The following is a 23,690-nucleotide window of genomic DNA, read 5'->3' as shown; positions in this document are numbered from 1 at the left end:
CACCCAAGCGGGAAAGCCCCCAAATAGTCTGTTGCACAAGGAAGGGATTCTTATCGCTCGCTGCCACTTGTGTGTTTGCTGTAACCTGTACCTTGGCTCAACCTGGAGTAGCAGTAGGAGCAGAAGTCTTTGATTGCTCATGTTTATCTGGTATCCTTGGGGACTGTCTGTCGAATATACACTTTGCTAGGATTTATGACCAGCTGCAGTGTTTGTTAAATTCCAGCAAGTTTTATTGACAGAGACTGGAAGAGATTGAGTACTTCCTCTGCCAAAGTTAGGCTAGCAGGGAAAGGCTTTGACAGAGCACCTGTCTTGTGGATAGAAAATGCAGGGTGGATCCCTGACATATCTCTTGGGAAGGACCCTTCTCTGCTTAGGACCCTGGAGAGCTGCTGCCAGAGCTGCTGCTGGGGATTGAGAATGCTTACTTAGTAGTAGCTAAGCCTTCTTCCTACCTTTAGTGGCCTCCACCATTTTAAGAACATAAGAACAAGCCAGCTGGATCAGACCAGAGTCCATCTAGTCCAGCACTCTGCTACTCGCAGTGGCCCACCAGGTGCCTTTGGGAGCTCACATGCAGGATGTGAAAGCAATGGCCTGCTGCTGCTGCTGCTGCTCCTGAGCACCTGGTTTGCTAAGGCATTTGCAGTCTCAGATCAAGGAGGATCAAGATTGGTAGCCATAGATCGACTTCTCCTCCATAAATCTGTCCAAGTCCTTTTTAAAGCTATCCAGGTTAGTGACCATCACCACCTCCTGTGGCAGCATATTCCAAACACCAATCACACGTTGCATGAAGAAATGTTTCCTTTTATTAGTCCTAATTCTTCCCCCCAGCATTTTCAGTGTATGCCCCCTAGTTCTAGTATTGTGAGAAAGAGAGAAAAATTTCTCTCTGTCAACATTTTCTACCCCATGCATAATTTTATAGACTTCAATCATATCCCCCCTCAGATGTTTCCTCTCCAAACTAAAGAGTCCCAAACGCTGCAGCCTCTCCTCATAAGGAAGTTGCTCCAATCCCTCAATCATCCTCGTTGTCCTTCTCTGCACTTTTTCTATATCTTCAATATCTTTTTTGAGATGTGGCGACGAGAACTGAATACAGTACTCCAAGTGTGGTCACACCATTTTGATGCAGACTTGCTTCTAGCAGCATAGCTCTAACCATTAATCTATACAGCATCACTGTGAGATTTGTTGCTTTGTCTTGCTAGTGTGTTCACAGTATGTTGGAAACTGGATATTTTTAAATGTATGTAAGGCAGATGATTTTGCATCTTACCTTGGTTTTCCTTGGGCACATGCTTAGTGTGTCTCCCTGGTTACATTTTTAGGGACACGTTTAAAGTGTGAATGCAACAAACATGCAAACCCACAGCTACTCCCCAGGATTGGCAGCAGTTTTCTGTTATGGAATAACTGGCCCTGGTCATAACTGACTTGCTTTGTTTGCTTGCTCTCTCTGCCTCATCATGCCAGACCGGACAAGCTAGCTTGGACAAGTCCCGGTTGCTTAGGAGAGGAACTTATTGGCTCAAGCTGAAAGAAACATTTGGAGCTAACTATCTGTTGCCAAGACTCTCCAACAGATTGGAGGCCCAGGATCTGGGCTTGAGAATTGGACTGGAGAGCTTCAGAGATCCATAGAGCAGTCAGAGGTAACCTTGGCATCTGGAACGTCTGTGCTCCTGTGGAATATTGGATATACGAAGCAGCTGGGAAGACCCTCATAAGACCTTCCCAGTACTGCTAGAATCTGCAGATGTGTTGACAGATGAGAGGGATGTTTTGCTGGCCATCTGAATTTGTGGTTGGTGAGACCTCCTCTTGTGAGAGGAGAAGAAAAGGCCATTGAAGGAATATAGCAGATTATCATTTCAGCAACAGCGCTGAAATAGAGAGAAGCATTCATCCCCTGGAAGTCTGGAAAATAGCTCTGAGCCCAATTGGTACTAAGCAGCTGCTGAAATGGACAGGGGGAAGAGGTAAGCGATGGATGTTTCTGCTACTCCTGCAAACCAAACTGGGCAAGAGCAGACGGAGGCATCTACTCCCGAGTGTCCCATTTGCTACCTTGCCTACAACAACGTGTTCAACACCCCTTTGCTTTTGCCATGTTCTCACACCTTCTGCTTCGAGTGTTTGGCCAGACTATGTGCCTTCCTGAAGCCAAACCAGACCTTTCAGTGCCCCCTCTGCCGAGAGAGCATCCCTCTTCCCCAGAAAGGGGTCCCCAGCTTCCCAGCTAACATGGAAGTCATCCAGCAGTTCCCTCCATGGATGCGAGAGCTTGAAGAGGTCTGGATGGATGGATTTCACCTGTGCTGGCTGAAAAAGCTCCCAGGGGACTCTAACGAGCCGGGCGTGCAGATGCTCGTGACAGTGGATTTGTACAAAGCCATCTCCCAAGACAATCGACCCCAGAACTTCATTAGCACTCAACCCCGCAGATCTGTATATCGGGAGGTGGGTCGTCTTCTATTGGAAAACTACCCCACTGTTCTCTGTGCTGCTGCCCTGCTCTTTGTGTTGGTAATACTGCCTGCAGCTCTGATTCTTGGGTTGCCACACCGTGTCTAGATTGGTTCAGAGTTTCCTTCAACGTTTATTTTCAGTACCTGGCTTGAAGGGTTTTGTGTGTGTGCACGCGCAAATGTATACCAGGCAGGTGTAAATGACCAGCTGCATTTTCCTTCTTGGGAGACACTGGCAACTTGGGCCTGTATCAGCTGTCTCTACGTTTTAGAGTAAATTTGTTGTTTCCTACTGAGCCTTCAGTATAGGAAGGAGAGGTAATGGCTCTTGGTAAGTGCACGGTCAAGGATCCATTTTAAATATTCAAGAGAAGAGGGGGTGTTCGGTTCTAAAACAAAATTAGTCCAAAATAAGTATCATGTATTGCAGAATTCTGGAATGACGACAAACCACAGGTCTGGCACCTTTAAAACCATGGAAGTTCTGCTCAGTCTACTGGTTGCTTGTGAGGTTCCACCAGGTATGGTCAACTGGCTTTCAAGCCGAACTTTACAACTATGTGGACTAGAAACTATTTTTTTAAATAAAAAATCAAGGGCTACTATTCTCAGGCTGTCCTGTATTATGCACTTACACAATGCAGTAGGGAAGGAGGAGCTCTAACCTCTCAACTTCTCCAGGTTAAAGGATCTCAAATTGCTGGGCCGGAGGCATCCTTGGAGAGCTGCTGTCAGTCACAGTGGGGGTTATTCAGCTAAATAGACAAGTGATCTGACTCTTGAGTCTGCATAGCTGGAATGAAGAGGTGTGACAGCTCTACCACCTCTGGGAAAGCACCATCATTACCTACCAATGAAAGACCCAAGAAATGCCCCCTCCCCACTCTCTTACCAAGAACTGAACAACTCTGAACCTCCGAATGGACCTACCCACTAACTGTAGATGCTGCTGCGGTGCCCTGAATACCTGAAACTAATCTATTCCGCAGATCTGATCTTGACACCTGAGTCTTACCACGTGGCTAATTGTGTAGAGAATTTTGGAATGCTGTCTATTGTAAGGGAAGCTTGTGTGTGGTGATGGGTTAATTTTAAAAAACTTGGAAATTAATGTATTGAAAATTATTTGATGGGGCACTCCCTGTAAAATTTGCACAGAAATACTTATTTGTCTGGTTTGCTGAGGGTCTGTGTCATCTTTTATACCAGCGGTTCTCAACCTGTGGGTCGCGACCCCTTTGGGGGTCGAACAACCCTTTCACAGGGGTCGCCTAAGACATCTGTAAAATGGATAAATGTTAGGGTTGGGGGTCACCACAACATGAGGAACTGTATTAAAGGATCGTGGCATTAGGAAGGTTGAGAACCACTTTTTTATACAGCATGCTGCATCTATTAATTTTGCATTCTTGGCCTCTATAAAGCTGGTTAAAAAAGACTAGTGGATCTGCTAGTTTCAAAGATTAAGACTGCCAATTTTTAAGTGTACAGACTCCTTCTTTATTCACCTGTTGTCAGCCAGGTATTCATCATCATCAATTTTATTGAAAGCCATAGGCCATTACAGTATTACAATATTGTTACATTACAACTTCTGAGCCAACTTGTTATTCCAACAGGTAAGAAAAAAAAGAAAAAAAATTCACTAAAAATCCATCATTGAACACTAAATCTTTCACTTTCCCCCCTACAATATGTCTGAATTGTATTCCCACCTAACTTAAACCAGTTTAGGTTTGATCATTTGCTTTATTACATTGTTGGAGCGAATCTTTGTAGCTGCCAAGGCGAATAGGCCAACCCTATAGGATATATAGGGATCCAAATCCGCAAGGAGAAGGTATAATTTGTCTGAGTCATAATATACCTGGGACAGGGATATAAAACTATTCAAAAACTTAGCCCTAGGCTCTTACAGGGGCAGTTCAGAACATAATGAGGTAAATCCTCTACTTCCTGTTTGCAGATACAAATTCGTTGTTCAGCTGGTATTTTGGCATATCTGCCTTCTAAATAATTTGTTGGCATTGTTTGAAATCGCAATGCTGTCATAGCGTTCCTTATCTTAAACTGAGTAATGCCAGCAAGATAGGGGGCTCTGTGATGATACCAATTAAGGTGACTATACCAGGGAGCAAACTTGGAATGTAAAATTATATCTCTGTCCATACAGTTATCCCCTTTGAATATCCAGTCCCGAAGGTCGTGATTTAAAATTGGTGAAGAGAATAAATGATCTGGAACAGAATAACTGAGCAATATATTATTTAGGGGGTATTATGTAATTCGAGGCCTTAAGTAGTATCTGCAAACTTTGATTCCCAAACGAAGTTGGTTTTAGTGAACTCTTTTTAGCGTATTTCAAGATTGCCAATTCAGCTCGAGCTTTAATAGAAGGCAAACCGAGTTCTGCCCTGAGGAGGGCAGCTGGCGTTCCTTGGGGGAGTAGCAGAATGCGTTTAAGGAAGAAGTTTTGAATAGTTTCTATTTTATGTAGGACTTGTACATTCCATCCCCAAATCTCTATAGCATAGAGTAGCATAGGTATAACTTTAATTTTAAAATTTTTTAGGGCTGGATCAACTAAATGACCTCCTTTTGTATGATAAAATCTCACTATTGCTAACAGATTTTTTGAGCAGCTGCTTTGACCACTGCTAAATGGGCATTCCAATTTAGTGAAGGACTGAATGTAACTCCTAAATATTTAAAATTATTGCATTGCTCTATAGGAATATTATGGATGTTCCAACTGTATTTTCTTGGTCTTTTCTTGAACACCATTACCTTAGTTTTGGAATAGTTTATGGAGAGGGCCTCCTCTCTGCAATACTCACCCAAACCATATAGGAGTCTCCTTAAACCATTCCTTGTAAGTGAAACTAGGACCATATCATCTGCGTATAGCAGAATTGAAATTTTCTGTTTTCCTAGCGAGGCAACAAATTCATGGCGGTCAGTTTGGGAATTATGTCATTAATATAAAAGGTTGAATAAGGTGGGGGCAAGTAAACAGCCCTGCTTGACTCCTTTCCTGCTCTAAACCCATCTGTTAGAGAGCCTGATGTATTTACTCTGACTTTTGATCCATGTGTCCTCGTGCAGCTCTCTAATAAGGAGAAGTAAGCGTTTATCCATATTTGTGTTCAGCAGTTTCCACCAGAGTCTTTCTCTACATACTGAGTCAAAAGCAGAGGCCAAATCAACAAATGCCGTATATAAGGCTTCGTTGGGCCTCTTATGGCTGAATGAGCTAGTTGGTATAATACAAGGCAGTGATCAACTGTAGCTTGTCCCTTCCTAAATCCTGCCTGTTGTGGATGTATTATGTGATTTTCAATTTCCCAATCTTCTAATTTTCCAAGGAGATATTTGCCATATATTTTAGAGGCCGTGTTCAATAGGCTTATTGGGCGATAGTTCTTTGGGTCATTTTTGTCTCCTTTTTTTATGTATAGGGACAATTATGCTGGTTTTCCATCCACTAGGGAAATTGCCAGTATTGTTAATCTGGGTGAAAAGTTTGGCAAGAATTGGTACCCACCAGGATGGAAATGTTTTGAACACATCATTCGGAATCAGATCTTCACCGGGAGCTTTCCCGGTTTTAATAGAACTGATCAAGTTCTCTATTTCTTTCTCCCTTACTGAAGGCCAATTTGGAGATAGGCGCAGGTCATCAAAAGCACCCTTTCTTGTTAAGTCTGGGAGTAACTTAGGGATCAAGGAGGAATCGAAAATTTGGGAGAAATGCTTAAACCAAATGTCACCAGGTATCTGTGCATTTAAAACTGTGCAGCATGAACCCATCCCAGATGAGACCAATGCCCAAAAATGGGCTTCGTTTTTCTCGGTCACGGCTTGGGCCAGTGCTTCCCATTGGCATCTAGAATATGCTTTTTTCTTCTGCCTAATTAAAGCTTTATACTGTGATCTTAGTATGAGTATTTGGGAATTTCTGTCTGTGCCAGGTATTCAGATTCCCCTGTATTCCCTGTATTAACCCATTCACTGGTGTAAAGATAAAGTGGTATAATCCCACATATACAGCCTTGAAGTTCTTGAAGAAAGGAAAAAACAAAGATATAATAGATTGGGGATATTCAGGTTTAATGTAATTTGTTAGATTTCCTCCCTCACACATATACCTATCCCTTAAGGAGTTGAAAGTAGCATATGTGGCTATCCCTCCTCCATTTTGTGAGGTAAATTAGGTTAAGAAGTGATGGGTCCAATGAGCTTCATGCAGAATGGGAATTTGAACTCATGTCTGTCTGTTTATAACTGGACATTCTAATTTCCAAAAATAAGTTAAGTGCCCAGTTGAACCATGAAGCTTGTTGGGTATGACCAGGGCTATTGTGAGGGCTGAAATGGGATTATCTCATTCCTGGTAGAGCACCCTGCATTCCTTGAAACAGTGAAATATAACTATGATTGACCGACTTAAATAATTTTGGGTGGAGAGAAACAGGGCAGTAACTAATCTATACCATCCACCTGCTATTGCATTTTTAAAGAACTGTCCAGGTAGAAGCAGTGTGAACTGTGGACGAATCACAAGGCACTGCTCTGCCATGAGGTATGTTTTTGCTGTGCTTCAATCAGCAAAAAGAGCCCTCAGGTCTCTGCTGACTGGACCTGGCCACTATAAGGCCAGCCACCTCCACCAGTTGAGCCCCTGCATTACGTTAACAGCAGCACAAAACTCAACATGAAAGACTTCTTATCCATTGCTGCTTTCGTTTCATGAAATTGCCACACATCCCAATGCAGATTTCTACCCCATCTATCCATACACTGCACATTCTCTCATGATGCCATAGTTCGCCATGGTAGCTGGTCTCTTAGGGTCAAAACTTGGCCACCTCCAGTAGCTCCAGTCCTTTTGCGGAACTGACTCTCAGCAGATGAATCCCAGAATTGGAGCTGGCGCAGAGGAGGCCGCCGGTCTCACTAGCAGATAGCGAAGGCAGAGGCCCAGACCCTTCAAGGCAGGTGGTGGTGAGGCAGGCTGGGGAGAAATCAAAGCATGGAGGTCATTTCATATACAGCCTGCCTTTTCCTTCCCAAATGGCCAAAGGCCATAACTGGATACCTGCAAGAGTGTATTTTACTATTGCCCTTGCCTAAGCTGTTACAGGGTGGGAGTCAGGATCTGGTCTCTGGTATTTGAATCCCATCCTTGTGCAGGGGTTGGAAATTGGGGAAAACAAACAAGGAGGTTTTTAAAACAAAATCAAAACAACCTGTAGTTAGGAAATACTTCTGCAGAAAATCTGCAGTTGACTTACAGAACTCAACTGCCACAGGATGTAGTGATGATTGGTAGCCAAGGGTAATTTGGCCATTTGTCTTACAGGGAAATGTCACATTGGGCCACTGGTGGCCAGAAGGAGCAAGCACAGCCAAGCTCCAACAACTCTGCCAGAGCCTCAGGGGCCACCTGGCTCAGACCCTGCACCAATTATAATGGAGACTGGTGCAGTTCACCATTTTTTCCCACACTGATGCCAGTTTTCAGGAGGAAGCCCTGGGTGAGCCAATGCACATGTTGACCTGAGTGACTCCTACAGCACTGGAATGTAGCAGCACAGGGCCTACTTAGCTTTTTCCAGGGCCATTTTCACACTCCTGCTGCTAGCCTAGATGCTCTTTATAAAGAGCTAGACAAATTCCTTGAAAAAGGAATAAGTTTATCAAAAGGTATGAAAACTAAATGGAATCTCCATGATCAGAGGCAGTACATCTCTGAACACCAAGTGCTGAGGAGATCCTGTGGGAGAGGGCTGGTGCCATCACATCCTACTTGTCTTCTGAGAGTCACCTGGCTATCTCATGTTGTAATCAAAATGCTGAACAAAATGGACTCTGACCTGAGTCAGGAAGATAATTTTTACACTCGGTTGCTCCCTGGCAACTGAGATTTATTATACCTCCAGTATCCTGGCTCCACAATTTTATCGTGCCATCGTGTGATGAAGTGGCAATGGTAGGGAAGGTGGTGAGGCATTTTGGGAGGAAGATGCAAGATGCTGTGGTTTGGAAGTGGCCCCGGAACTCACGGATGCTACTTCTGGTCTGCCGCAGGTCCCAGAGCTGGAAAGGAAAAGTAGCATATCTTTGGGAGGAATCCTGCAAGTCCCACTCATTATCCAGATCGGTTTGTGAATGCAGTATTATATCACTGTGCTCTACATTATTATTTAAGTTCATGCCAGCTACAATTCTACGGTCAAGCACATCTGGACACATTTAAATAATCCATGCTAGTAGCAGCAGTGGCGTAGGAGGTTAAGAGCTCATGTATCTAATCTGGAGGAACCGGGTTTGATTCTCAGCTCTGCCACCTGAGCTGTAGAGGCTTATCTGAGGAATTCAGGTTAGCCTGTACACTCCCACACACGCCAGCTGGGTGACCTTGGGCTAGTCACAGCTTCTATGAGCTCTCTCAGCCCCACCTACCTCACAGGGTGTTTGTTGTGAGGGGGGAAGGGCAAGGAGATTGTCAGCCCCTTTGAGTTTCCTGCGGGAGAGAAAGGGGGGATATAAATCCAAACTCTTCTTAAAAAGGTGGCTCTCTGGCAGGTAATAACGGGTTTCAAGCTTAAGTTTTCTTTGTCAACTCTTCCCTTTTCCCTTACACCACAAATTTGTACCTGAGTCATGACAGAATTTGCACAACCCCCCCCTCCCGCCCCCTGTCTTACCCCCAACCCCATAATCTTCCCCAGGAAAAAAATTCCCAGTGTGATCTCCACTTCACACATCTGAAGTGTGTGAAGTGAACTGAACAGCTTGTGGAAGTTCATATTGAAATAAATGTTGTTAGTTATTTAAGATGCCACTGAGCTTTTGTTTTAAAATGAAACCCACCTACCCCTTCAGAAAATCATCCTGGTCTTCCCTTGCACTTGCTGTGACTTTAGCAGTTGTTGCCTGCATTCTTTTAAATCCATTTTCATAGCCCCAGCTGTCCAAAAAGAACTTGGCAAAATCACATAAGAAATCACATGAAACGAACAAACATCACACTGGGTAACAGTTTAAAAAAAGCAATACTCATGCATAAATACACACACTTAGAAATCAGAGCCAAGGTCTTACGTCCTCTATCCATACACTCAGTCATCAACATAGATACAGTCCACGATAAAAGCCAAGTTCTTTCTATTCTGTTAAATGTAAACAAAGTCTGGGATCAACAACCTGATGATTTTCCAGAAAAAAACTTGTTTTGTTACCATTTCCTCAGAAGTCTGCTCCATCCTGATCATTGCAAAACATGTAGCAGAAACTGGGGTGCTGTGTGGTTTCCGGGCTGTATGGCCGTGTTCTAGCAGCATTCTCTCCTGACGTTTCACCTGCATCTGTGGCTGGCATCTTCAGAGGATCATCTGAAGATGCCAGCCACAGATGCAGGTGAAACGTCAGGAGAGAATGCTGCTAGAACACGGCCATACAGCCCGGAAACCACACAGCACCCCAGTGATTCCGGCCGTGAAAGCCTTCGACAATACATGTGGCAGAAAATTTCTTGTTCCCATTATATTTCATTATTATTATACATACCTTTGAATAAAAAAAGCATACATATTTTGCAGTCTGGTATTCAAGAACAAAGAGCTGGCAGCCTTGATTATACGTGAAGTATGCCATTTTCAGCATGGTGAGTGATTTTTATATCTGTCACTGTGGACTATCTAATTAAATATGGTTGCTGACTCATTGACAGCTGTGTGCCATAGAACCTTCTACATCCCAAAGATGGATCCACACCAGCATTACTTCAATTATACAACCTCATTATATGCTCAGACTATTATAAGAAATATATGCAGTTGAATTCTACAAAGCAATCTCTTGTTATGTTCACAATAACTATTACAGTAAACATGATAAAATCCATTTGAGCATTCACACAGGTGTGGTGAAAATGTTTTTAAACGATAAATCACAGTTGCTTCTCATTTAAGTGAAATCCTATTGACACCACTATGATTATATTGATGTGGCTGGTATTTATTTAAACAAATAGCTGTTTTGTTCTTGAATGCAACGCTGGTACTGGAACAGCTACTTTTCCTATTGTCTGCAATTAATTATGGGAACAGGACATTTTCTAGAATATGTTTTATAGTGATCTTACCTGGACAAGATGGGGAAGTCTTCTGATGAAACTGTAACAAAACAAGTTTTTAATCTGGATATTCATCAGGTTGTTGATCCTGAATGTTGTTTATGTTTAAAGTAGCTCCTTTCTGCATGAAACTTTTAAAATGTTGTGAGGTAGGAAATCAACTATTTCCTTCATAGAGTCTTCATTGTTTTTCCTCTTTTGGTTCTTAAAATGTTTTTATTGTCAGCCTCAAAACATTTTCAGTGAATCGCCTTTTAAAATGATGATTTACCTGTAACGTTTTCAAAATGGCTTCACTTGCTGTGTGATCTATTTGCTACTTTCCCCAAACTTCCATGCTGTCCCCAAATTTCCTCCTTGGTGCCATTTGATCATGTCACCGAGCTCACCCCTTGCCTGTTCATTGTCATTATTTCTGTTTGGTTTTTTATTTGTTGGTCTTCAGAGCATCAATTACACAAGGTGCAGAGAATCAATGAACGAAACTGTGAAGCTTCGAAGCGTCGATTCGACAACTAACTTAAAAAAGGGGAAAATGTAATGGCAGCCATGAATCATTTTGAGGGATTGCAGTCATACATCAGGGTAAAGAGCGGGATTGAAAATGTATTACAAACATTTTGTGCAGAAAGGGCCAGAATACAAAGGATTTGACATTGATCCTGAATTTTATCTATGTTGATGACTGAATGTCTCAGTATATAAGACCTTGACTCTGGTTTCTAAATGTGTGTATTGATGGATCTGTATTGCTTTAACTGTTACCAGGTCTGAATGTGATGTTTGTTCCATGTGACTTCATAAGTAACTTTGTCAATTGTAATCATTACACTATTTTCACAGTGTTTGATTCCCCCACCCTGATTTTGGACACAGTGTACCCTTTTGCTTGTTCATACAAAAAGCAGGACAGAAGTGGATAACCAAACATGTCAACATTAAAAATGCTTTAATAGTCAGTCCCTTTCCCCAAGAAACCCTGGGAACTGCATATTTTCATGGGGAGCCTAGGCATCTTGGACAGAGCATTCTTTGGCTCATTCCGCACATGCAGAATAATGCACTTTCAAACTGCTTTCAGTGCTCTTTGAAGCTGTGCGGAATGGCAAAATCCACTTGCAAACAGTTGTGAAAGTGGTTTGAAAACACATTATTTTGCGTGTGCGGAAGGGGCCTTTATGAGGGAAAGGGACAGACGATTAAAGAGCCTTTGCTAACTCTATCCTGCACTACCACCATTCTGCTTTCTTGGTCTGTGGTTGTACTTTGTCAGTGGAGGTCTTTCAGGCTTTGCCTCACCGTAGCTTCACAGCCTTCCCCACCAAATCCGGAGCTGCTGCTGACACAGTAGTGCCCGTCTGAGCTCACGTCGCAGGATGTCTGGATGTGCTGTTTGGCAGGAAAGCAATGCGCCACCTGCAGTTCCCGAGTGTCCCAGATCCTGGAATGAATAATATAGAAACACCTGGAGCTGAAGAACAGAAAGGTGCCTTAAAGAGACCACTGTCCCATCTAGCTCTGCATTGTCCACTCTGCCTGGCAGAAAGCTCTTCAGGGTCCTATCCAGAGAGGGGCCTTTCTCAGCACCTGCTCCTGAGATCTTTTTCACTGGGAAATTATGGAGATTGAGAATGACTTTGTGCATTCAAAGGATATGCTCTTCCATTGATCTACGATCCCTCCTGCATTAGCCCATGATATTTTGTCACCCCAAACTACCTGGTCTACTTGTAAATTTTCTCTAGAAGAGTTTTAGCAGTAGGGAGAAGAAGTTTTAAAAGCCGCTCTGCTCTCACCTTGCTATTCAACGCTCTAGGAAAAACAGCCTCAATAGTAGCATCATAAAAGGGGGGGGGGGATCTCTTAAAACAATTCCAGATCTAAATGTTAATGAGCACTTCTCTCCTGAGATGCTGAATTCATGCAAAATTCAGACCTGACTGCTTTATCTTCTGATGTCTGGATGACATATGGCTCACCAGGAATCCAGCAAAGGTGTGTTACCTGCAGGAGAGAAATAATGGCAGCAGAGATGCTATTTCTATGCACGTAGAGCACTAGGTTCAAGAGCAGCTTTGGATAATGCAAGGTCAAATTGCAAGCAGGCAGTATTGTTGTCAAAGAATTTGTTGCAATTATTTCTTGAACAACATTGCCGGCATAGGTACAAAGTTCTTCAGAAGATAAGAAGAGTACAACCAGATCAGACCTACAGGACCATCCTTTTCTATATAGTGGCTGGCCAGATGCTTTCGCACATGCAGGCCATGATGGTAGTAGCCCTCCACAGTTGCCTGCCCTCAATACCTGGAACAGAGAGGTATACTACCTCTGCATATGTAGGTTCCATTTAGCAATGATAAATTATGGCTAGTGATCACATCCTACACAAATTTGTCAAATTATTTTAGAAGAACACAATTCAATTCAACCCTTAATGGCATATAATTTAGAAGAACACAACACCTGCCCTGATAGGATCAGACCACAGGTCTGTCTAAATCTAGTATCCTATTTTCAACCATGGCCAACTAGGGTTCTCCAAAGAGTACCAAAGAGGACCTGAAATCCTCTCCATATTGTTTTTCTCATCTGGTTTTCAGTGGTATACTGCCTCTGAACATGGAGGCTCTGTTGACATATATCAAAGAAAATAGTGACAGTACTATCACTATTTTAAAAAATATTTGCATCTTTGACATGTCTAATTTGTAAAGATTTTTCTTTTCCATGTAGAAACAGAGAGATTTCATTTGGTCTTACCAGGTTCCTTGAAATGGGAGCTCTGTGCAAACAGTCACCTGTCTCTATGTCCCACAGGCAGACAGTGTTGTCACGGGAACCTGTGCAGAGCTGTCGGAAAGCTGAACAAGCAAGACAGTGTTAGTGAAAAAGCATGGCAAGTTAGGCCCCTTCTGCACATGCAGAATAATACACTTTCAACTGACTTTCACAATTGTTTGCAAGTGATTTTGCTATTCCACACAGTAAAATCCAGCTTCAAAGTGGATTGAAAGTGCATTATTCTGCATGTCTGTACAGCTTTTTATCAATCAATCAATCAATCAATCAATCAATCAATCAATTAATTAATTAATTAATTAATTAGGTTTACAGACCGCCCTCCTCTGGAGGGCTCAGGTTTTAGAAGTCTGAGATGAGAGTCACATTTCCCTCACCTGGGCTAGCAGCCAGTCCGGTGACTACCAGATCGTGTCCTGAGAAACACTGAGCTGGCCCAAGAGTGCCATGCAACTGCCACAGCAGTACTGTTTTGTCTCGGGATGCACTGAAAAGCCAGTTGGAATGGGGGAAGCCGGTGACCTAGGCAAGAGACAATAATGGTGGGTTCAAGCAGACCTTATTCCCCTTTAGAAAACCTGGCATACAGGTTGTCTGAAAACCATGCTGTTTGTACTGGCATAGCACTGCGACTGTGAATAAATGCAATCAGTATCAACACAACGTCAACACAACGACATTACTTCATGTCATTGGTAAAGTCTTCATCAGCAAAGGGAGACAGGCCCTTTAAGGTGTGAAGAAGGCTGTTGCTCAAGAGGCCACTAGCAGTTAGCTGCAAACCAAGCCACAATAAAGCTGATATCCCTGTATGGCCATCTGGCTAAGGCTTGGTCAGTAGCAGCAATATGGGACTTGGCTTGGCCTCCTGCTGGACCACTTTATTATCCTGGTCATCCCTCTCATCCATCCCTCTCATCTCCTAGCCTAAGATTTCTCTGTGTGTATTGATCTGCTGCTGTTTTTTATGGTTCAGATTATCAGTGCTGCTGATGTTGTGTTGATACTGATTGCATTTACTCATGCTGGTTTTATAGGAAGTGAAGGACTTTGTTCTGTCTCTTCAGAGAGGAACTTGACTAGTAAGAGTCAGACAGATAGAGAAGTCAAGACACTGAGCATTCTTTATCTGCTGCTCTGTCATTATTCATTTGATGTGCAGACTGCCACTCTCAGGGAAACATCCTTCCTTCCTGCTTCTTCTCATACCTCCACTTGCACACATCCATACTTCTCCATCTGAGCCAACAAGGTGTAGTGGCTAAGAGCAGGTGGATTCTAATCTTGAGAACTGGGTTTGATTCCCCACTCCTCCACCTGAGTGGCAGAGGCTTATCTGGTGAACCTTATGGGTTTCCGCACTCCTACATTCCTGCTGGGTGACCTTGGGCTATTTATAGTTCTTTGGAACTCTCCACCCACCTCACAAAGTGTCTGTTGTGGGGAGAGGAAGGGAAAGGAGCTTGTAAGCCACCTTGAGTCTCCTTACAAGAGAGAAAGGTGGGCTATAAATCCAAACTCTTCTCTCTCCACCCTAGTCAGACTAGATTAGGAAATTTTATACACCCTATTCTATCCTATCTAGAAATGTTCCTACAATAAATGTAAAATATTTAGTTTGAATAGGTAAAAGTTCTGAGTGATTTTGTATCTGGCACAAACATAAGTTTGTAGCAAACTGCTGTGAAAAGCACATAAATCATAGCACATAAGTACTAATCAACAATAAAACAAATACCTCTGCCAAAGACTTAAGAGGTGCCAGTCATGAGGATTACTGCAATAATATGTATTGCCCTTTGAACAATACAAATGCTTTTATATACATAATTATACAAAAAAAGATTCTTTTCTCACTCTCCAGTGTTTTTATGACCTGCCTTTAGCAGACAGCAGAATCTTGATTAATATAGGGCTGTAGCCAGATTTTCTCACCAGGTGGGGCTGCAATATCTCCAGATGGGGATTCAAAGGCATAAAAAGGAAAGCCAGGGATTTCTTTGGTCTCTTTATTACCAATAGAAACTCTCAGAACCCTGTGGTTGAGCTCAAGATCTGTGTAGTTTAGCATCTAGGAAGAGACAGCATCAAAAAGTTTTAAAAATGCTTCCTTAAGATGTCCGTTTGTCTCTTTGAGCAGTTTCTCCCGCCCCAATTCATCATTATACTCACTCAGATTTTTAAAAAAATATTCTTCAATGAAGGAAACTACTGTTCCAGAGGTACAGTGTTTATTTACTTCATTTATATCCCCCTTTTCTTCCCAGTGAGGACCCAAAATGGCTTATATCATTCTCCTCTCTTTCATTTTATCCTCACAACAACCCTGTATGGTAGGTCGGCCTGGCCCAGGGTCACCCAGCAACCTTCGATAGTTGAGTGGGGATTCCAGCCTTGGTCTGCCAGATCTTAGTTTGACCCTCTCACCATCACACAGTGCTACTGGTCCCACTGTGACATTGGCCCTGGAATGGATGGCCAGCAACTACTCCAAGGTATTAACTGTTTTTAAAAAAATATTTCTTCATTTGCCAAAAAATTCTAGTCCACTGTTCTAATAATCCAGGGAAACTTTCAATTAAAACAGACATCAAACTGACACATCAAACTAATGAACAGGGACAATCTGCCTGCCAAAAAGATAATAATTAATGAGCAAGCACCCTCAACAGTGACGCCTCCCAAATAATACAGATTTGCACATTTTTGTAAAGACTGGGAGGAATGTGGTCTCCTCTGAAACCCCATTCCAGAGGGAGGGGGTGCTGAAGGAAAAAGCTGTTAGCAGAATATTTTTGTGGTTCATTGGAGCTGCCTGGTGCCCTGGTTTGCCAACCAACAGAGGTCATCCTTTCACTTAGTGCGAACTGCGCTCTACCTGCTTAGAAAGGGATGGAAAAGAACCAGGTTTTCAGGTAGGATCTATAATACTATTCAGCATTTATATATCTTTTAATGTCCAAAATGCTTCATACACATGAGCACATTATAATCCTTACAACAGACTGGTTAAATAGGCCAGCATATTAGGAGAGACTGACTGTGATTTGTTGAAAGCCATGATCTTTGTGGAAAGATCTGAACCGAAGACCTGCTTGAACCGCATTCAATATTTTAGCCAAACCAGCTCACAAGTTACCTTTGTGACTTCCCGTTCGTGTCCCAGAAACCGCCTAACCACAGTGCCACATCTCCAGTTGTATACAACAACCGTCTGAAAAAAAGAAAGGTTATTTTGATAGGTTCTTACAGGTCATTTTAGGGAATATCACGGTTTTCCTGCTTTAAAAATACTTTACTTAGGACTAATGATTTGGCACACTATATACAAACTGGTTTAAGCAAATAATTCGGGAGCTATCGTTTGATGGGGTAGCCACTGACCTTCGGCTTGTCTCAGGCACAAATAGAGAAGACTTTCTCAACATCTGAGATGTCAGGGATTGAAACTGGGACTTCCTACTAGTAAAGTGGGTACTCTGCCACCAATTCACTATCTTTCTGAAGCCACAGTTCCCATGTCACGTAGATGATCTTATTAAGACAGTGGACACCACGACACACCACTAGTCTGTCTAGACCAGGGGTGCCCAACTCTGGCCCTCCAGATGTTCATGGACATGCTGGCAGGGCTGATGGGAATCATAGTCCATGAACATCTGGAGGGCCAGAGCTGGACACCTCTGCTCTACAGCAGGATTCCAGTGCTGTTGCCAGCCAAGAGTGACACCTGACCAACCTTGTCTTTTCCTCCTGACAGGCACAGATCTGGTGGGAGGGAAGCCACAGAAGCAACAGCATCCCCGTGAGCCGGGCTGTACTGCAACACAGTCTTGGAGGGTGGGTTCTCTTCCTCAGCCCTGTCAAGCAGGAGCAAAAGAGAAATGAGGATTCAGTACCAAGCGTTGATTTCCTTGTTCAGTGGTCCCACTCAGTCATCTTTTCGTACAACAGTCTCCTACTGAAACTAAATCGCCCCAGACCTTGATTTTTCCCCACCTCGATCTTTGTCCCTTCCCCTAGTTTGTTCTCTGGGTCTATTTTCAGATAGTAATCTCCTTGGGGTCATCCTGTACTCTGTAAAGTGCCCTGTGCTTGTTCGGCACGATATGAAAAAAAATTAATAACAGCAGATCAAAAACATGATATCTGAAAGCCAGTGAGGTACAGGGGTTAGAGTGTTGGACTGGAGGGTCAAATCCTCTTTCTGCCGCAGAAGTCGTCTTTGGTCAGTCATTCTTTCTCAGCCTCACCCAACTCAAGAGGTGCGCTGATGGGAGGATAAAATGGAGGAGAGAATAGCACCATACACTGCTTTGGGCCTTCACTGGGGAGATAAATGGGGTATAAACAGATGAATAAATACCAACGTTAAATTGATCAAGCATGCGAGAAAGCCCACAAATCCATTCCCCATTTGGTAGTGTTTTCCTCTGCTCATGGAGTCATACCCTGATGCAAGAGATGCCTAGAGCGTCTTGCCTTAACAGAGGGCTTCATGCTGCAGAGGAAAGGGCCATTGCTAGTAGAACAAAGCCCAAGGACTGAAGCCATTGCCACCTTTCCCTTCCCTTCCAGATCACAGTGTTGCAGGAGTTGCTCAATAGGACAATGGCCAACCCAGCAATTCCCCCTTACCTGTATTTAGAGGGCCTGCTACGAATTTTGCTCTGCAGTTTCCCCATGATATCCCTCGAGAAAGCAGAAAGGGGAGAGCTTAGCCTGGCAAGAATCTCTGGCTGAAAGACAAGGAAGGGAATTAAAAAGGGACTTAACTTGCTCACATCACAGCACGCTGCCCATCCTGAGCCTACTCGGCCGGTTAATTCTCTTGTATTCACTGCTCATCTTTACCCTGTTCCAGCATCCCCTCCTTCCTGACTCTAGAACCATCTGTCAGTCAAGCCTATTACTCCTTTATCATTTCAGTGTATTTTAGTTATAACATTTTTGTGAATGGTAAGAGTATCCAGAGAGGTGTACAATTCAAATGTGTACCCCTTCTATTTCTAATAGTTTTCCAGTTTATTATGTAGGCTCAGTGGGGCTGGTTCAGGTTTCCTGCCTTCATGGCTGCAGCACTGAAGGGTAACATGCATGAATGGTCCATCCTCAAAGGCCACTGATACAGCTGATGTTACTGCCCTAGATCTCCTTGGACCTCATGTTTGTTCTGCTGCCCATAAAGTTACAAGGAAGGAAGTAATGTGCATGTTACAGGGGATCTGACCCTATAAAGATGTTTGGAATGTTTAGGCCTGCATGAAGCTTGCATAAGTAAAAAACGCAGGGAGCAAGAAGGAATGTAAGATGCTGGTTCGTACCCAAGTTGATGGATCACTCTGGAACATTTCCAATTTTTCTTGCTGTGACTAAGGAGATGTCCAGTAATTCTGCATGTTGATTTTTAGGGGAAGAGGGAGAAAAAAAGATCTGTGATGAACTTTTATCTTCTTTGCAATTTTTTTGTGGTTTGTCAAAAGTTTATAAAACTGGCCTTTAGGCAGGAAATTTGAGGAGGCCTGAATTTCCTCTACTGTGGAAAGTCTAGTGATATAGGCACTGAAATGCAATTGTGAATCATTCTTCCTGCTGGCCGTCAGTCAGCACAGAAACTCAATACAGGTGCAATTACAGCTGCCTTTCTGTTGTCTTTTCACAAAGGCACAGCAATGGTAGAAGACAGGGTGAAAAGTAATGGAAGTGGCACCTGCAAAGTCAGTCTTCCTTTGGTCCTCCTGTCGGATAGGAAGACATCTTCCCACTCTTGAGTGAGAGAACACTCCAAATTGTGTTACCTGAAACTGACATTTTTGTCTTTTCCTGAACTAAATAGCTTTCTTTTGTTGTAATGTATGGGATTTTTAATTTATTGATTTTCTTCCATGCTGTTCCATATAAAGAATAAAATGGCTGGGATCCAAAAAGCTACAGTATGATTCCATGCAGGTTTACTCAGAAAAAAAAGGCCTATGGTATTCAGTGGATTGTGCTCCCAGGTATGCATACATAGGATCACACTCTTAGAGGCCGCTGAAAACTCCAATGCATTTTCAAACTTTTGTTTTTTTTAATGTTGCATTCCATATCACAACAGACCTAGAAACTTCTCAATTTCAATGTGGGGAAAGGGTTAAGGAGTGACGGCTTTCTTGGAAAACATCAGTGTAAAGATGCACATGTATGTATGTATGTGTGCGTGCATGCGTGTATGTATGTATGTACGTACGTACATACGTACGTACGTACGTATGTATGTTTCCCTGTTCAAGTGTCAGACAATTTGTAGTGACCCCATAGAGTTTTCAGGGCAAGAGCTGCTCAGTTTGCCATATCCTTCCTGGCCTAGTGACCTTGGACTTCCTTGGTGGTCTCCCATCCAAATACTAACCAGGGCCAAACCAGGTCAAGGATGCTTACCATGTATACCTCTAACCAAACAGGGTGTAACAGACTTCTCTCTGTGATACACCTCTGAAAGATGTCAGCCGCAGATGCAGGCGAAACGTTAGGAACAAGATCTACCAGACCACAGCCACACAGCCCAGAAAACCCACCACAACCACTTGAATCCGGCTGTGAAAGCCTTCGACAAAACCTAGGTGACTTTACCAAGGGATCATCTTGCACTGCAGCTCTTTGAATCTTGATGTTGTCTGCCTGTTGTTTGGGTTTCCATTTCCAGGACCCAAATGTGCAATTCATAAAGAAACGACAGGCTTGCAATGACACAACTTGAATTACACACAGACAAATGCACAATTTGCGGCACCATACCATGAACAATGAGCCAACAATGACTTTGGAATCTGCAACCATCAACCTTCTGGCCAGGATTTTCATGCAGCTGAAAGAATTCCGTTTCCTTTGTCAGTCAGAATCCAAGAAATTAGATTCTTCCCTAACCAGGGATGCTTGTAGTTGATTCATGGTGGTAGATTTCCTCTGTTGCATTTATCTGAAGCTCCAACAATGGCAGGACTGGAAAAAGTCCTATTTTTACAAATTGGTTCATATTCGAAACATAATCAGTACTATTGAAACAACCACCTGTAAGAATTTGGAGGATGAAATAGCTGCCAGAGGTATCGCGGGCTGCATTCTTGGAGACTATTCTAATTTCACCCCCTTGGCTAAACAAACAGTGAGACACAACTAAGCCTCGTATCTCTATATCCAAAAGATTTAAAGGATAATCTGTTGTTCAGCCCTTGCAAACCAAGCATTATGCTCCACTTTGTCATCATCATCATGAGCTTCCCTTCCCCATAGCAACAGAACATCAATATAAATTATCAACTTCATAATCATTTTTTGGAAGATGTTTGACCTGGCAAAAAAGGAAGGACAGGTCTATTATCCATCATAGCTAAATGGAACCCCCATAGTCAGAGGCAGTATATCCCTGCATACTAGGTGCTAAAGGCAAGCAATGGAAGAGAGCTTTTGCATTTATGCCCTGTTTGTGGAAGCATTCCAGCTGCTGTATGCAGGGGAAGGTGGATCTTTGGTTCAATCCAGCAAGGCCTTTGGGTACACTAACAAAAAAACTAAATATTGTCTGGTTTGCAGGTATACTTTTGAAGAACATAAGAAGAGCCCCACTGGATCAGATCATAAGCCCATGCAGTCCAGAGGTCACAAAAAGAAGTCCCAAAGCAGGGCGTAAAGGTAGCAGCCCTCCCATTTGTCCCACCAAGCAAACTGCCTCTGCACGTGGAGGTTCTGTTTAGCTATTCTGGTTCACACGTATTGATGGTTCCATCCCACATAAATTGGTCTAACCCTCTTTCACAACCATTCTAAGTTGACTGTGTCTGAATTATCTTACTTTGTGTATGCTCAACCAATCAGCCATCAATTAATGCCTCTCTCCTTTCATGACAATCTAGTATTATTAGAGAAGGAGGAAAATCTCAGGTTGGTCTGTCGAAATCAAAAAAGCCCCTAACGCCTCAGCCTTTTTTTTTTATAGGGAGGGGGCACTACCCCCTTGATCATTTAGGCTGCCCCTTTTCTATGCTTGGAAAGGAGGAGGGACCAGTCTCCCAGTTAGAAGAAGCCACTGGGTGGAGATTTGGCAACCCAGGCAAGATGGTGGGAATGAGAGAAATGTCCGACATCTGTTTTGCAGGGGTCTACCATGATGGGTGTGAAAGCTAAACAATGAAGAAAGCTGGCAGGAAGAAAGTAGATTCCCTTGAAATGTGGTGTTGGAAGATTTACAGATACTGTAGACCGCCAAAAGGACAAATAAGTGGTTTCTAGATCAAATCAAATCTGAACTGTCCCTGGAAGTTAAAATGACTACACTGAGGCTATCGTACTTTGGCCATATTATGAGAATACAAGAGTCATTGGAAAAGACAATAATGCAAAGAGAAGTCAAAGGCAGCAGGAAAAGAGGAAGAATCAACAGGAGATAGATTGACTCTAAAGCACAAGTATCAAACTTGCAGCCCTCCAGATGTTATGGACTACAGTTCCCATCATCCCCTGTCAGCATGATGCTGGTAAGGGATGATGGGAACTGTAGTCCATAACATCTGGAGGGCCACGAGTTTGACACCTGTGCCCTAAAGGAAGCCACAAATCTCAGTTTGCAAGATCTGAGCAAGGCTGTTATTGATAGGATGTTCTGGAGAACACACACTCTCTCTCTTTCTCTGATGGGTCCTCCGAATGTGATTTCTGTCAGGGCTAGATGGACAATGGGGCCCTGTCTGTCTCCCGGTCCCCACCTGTCCTTACCTGCCTGCCTCCCACTGAATCTCTCCAGCTTTCTGCATCCTTCCAGTTTTGCTCTGCCACTCCACTTCATCCCTGGCAACCAGCCGCCAAGGGGCGGAGATGCTTCTGCCGGGGAGGGACTGTCTGATGGAGCTCCGTGCTTGGTTTCCCCTCTGAAACCAAGAGAGGGCAGGGCTCGGATTCAGCACTCCTTGGCTGCATGACACAATTAGCAACCCGAAACCCTCCAATCTCTGCAGCTACATGGATGATTTTGAAGGCGACTCCGGGGAGCAGAGGCTGTGCATAACTTCGGGAGTAGGAGAGCCAGGGAGCTGCTCGTGCCTGGAAGATTTTTGACCCCATGTGAAAGTGGGCTTGCTGTGGCTTTTGTGGCAGAGTGGAGGAGGCATAAAGGCCATCCAAGAACCCTGCTGCATCATACCAAAGGGACAAGATCCAGCAGCACACTCATCATCCTGTTTGAAATTGCAGCCACCTTGCAGGAGGTTTACAAGGAAGGCATGAAGGCTTCAGCCCCCTCCCTGCTGCTGCCCCTTGCAGAGGTAAACTGCCTCTGAACATGTAGGTTTTATTAGTTGCCATGACTAATGTTACCCACCATTTTTACAGAGTAGGTGTATAGAAAGCACAACATTAGTAACTACACCCTAGCGTACATACACTCAATATTAGAGTTCAGTACAAATAATAAGTTATGTATACAGTCTCAATTTGTAATTCTATCCAACAGGTGAAGCAATGAGTAACGCACTAGAGGTTTGTAAGCTGGAGCCGAGGCAATAAAACCTCCGGATTAGGTTTTATTTCAAAATCATGTTCTTTCTCAAGCCAATTAAATTATGCTTTGTCAACAGTCTAAAATAAATATTTTTGTTTCATATGAAGGCTCTTCTTAAAGTCCTTATGCTGTTCCCTTATACAGCAGGTTCTTTTCAGAGAGCAAAGTAAGGTCCATACAGTGGCAATTAAGTATTCATAGTTAATTGAATACAGCTGTATTCACAGAAATGATGAGAAGTCAGCAATGTTACAGCAAAACCAGAAAGCAATTCTGTAGTCCCTTAAAAATGGCCAATTTATTAGGACATCAGCTTTAGTGGGCTAGAGCCACTTTATCAGATATCAGATGTATAGACTGTAGCTCTGGTCGGCTCATGGCTATAGCGAAAGAAAGGGGGAAATTATGAGAGGTGGTTTAAACAGAAGAGGTACAGACAATAACATTTTGATTACATATCTTAGCTCGTAGCCATCACTATGCGTTGTGGCAATGAGTTCCATAGGTTAGCTGTGAGTACGTGTTTTGCCATCAAGTCACAACCAACTTATTGCGACTCTGTAGGGTTTCCAAGGCAAGAGATGTTCAGAGGTGGTTTGCCATTTCCTGCCTCTGCACAGCAACTCTGGTATTCCTTAGTGGTCTTCCATCCAAATGCTAGGGTTGATGGCACCCGGTAAGTTTTCATGGCAGTGTGTGAATTTGAACCTGGGTTTCCCAGATCCTAGAATGACAT

At 43.2% G+C, this 23,690-nt stretch overlaps 2 protein-coding genes across 5 annotated transcripts; one reads left to right on the top strand and one right to left on the bottom strand.

Moving 5' to 3' along the window:
* The first annotated feature begins 1,596 nt into the window (after positions 1-1,596).
* LOC125442051 (RING finger protein 223-like) lies at positions 1,597-3,591 on the top strand. Its single transcript, XM_048513156.1, has one exon. It carries the CDS (start codon positions 1,999-2,001, stop codon positions 2,584-2,586), a length of 588 nt encoding a protein of 195 aa, XP_048369113.1. The 5' UTR covers positions 1,597-1,998; the 3' UTR covers positions 2,587-3,591.
* Positions 3,592-6,436: 2,845 nt separating this feature from the next.
* Positions 6,437-22,274, bottom strand: WDR31 (WD repeat domain 31). Of its 4 annotated transcripts, none has more exons than XM_048513577.1 (11): positions 22,174-22,238; positions 18,747-18,815; positions 18,061-18,161; positions 17,162-17,282; positions 16,562-16,636; positions 13,800-13,944; positions 13,384-13,484; positions 12,557-12,624; positions 11,920-12,061; positions 8,417-8,579; positions 6,437-7,494 (listed from the first exon to the last, which is right to left on the bottom strand). In XM_048513577.1, exons 2-11 carry the CDS (start codon positions 18,771-18,773, stop codon positions 7,334-7,336), a joined length of 1,104 nt encoding a protein of 367 aa, XP_048369534.1. In that variant the 5' UTR covers positions 18,774-18,815; positions 22,174-22,238; the 3' UTR covers positions 6,437-7,333. The 4 variants fall into 4 exon arrangements, with proteins under 4 accessions (XP_048369534.1, XP_048369535.1, XP_048369536.1 ...); XM_048513578.1 differs by lacking the exon at positions 22,174-22,238 and adding an exon at positions 20,200-20,243; XM_048513579.1 differs by lacking the exon at positions 18,747-18,815 and having other exon boundaries at positions 22,174-22,274.
* Positions 22,275-23,690: the final 1,416 nt, after the last annotated feature.

The sequence above is a fragment of the Sphaerodactylus townsendi genome, linkage group LG12 (genome assembly GCF_021028975.2).
Source record: "Sphaerodactylus townsendi isolate TG3544 linkage group LG12, MPM_Stown_v2.3, whole genome shotgun sequence".
NCBI classification, from domain to species: domain Eukaryota; kingdom Metazoa; phylum Chordata; class Lepidosauria; order Squamata; family Sphaerodactylidae; genus Sphaerodactylus; species Sphaerodactylus townsendi.
Note: the sequence above shows the minus strand (reverse complement) of the source record. Positions and strands in the feature narration are given on the sequence as shown.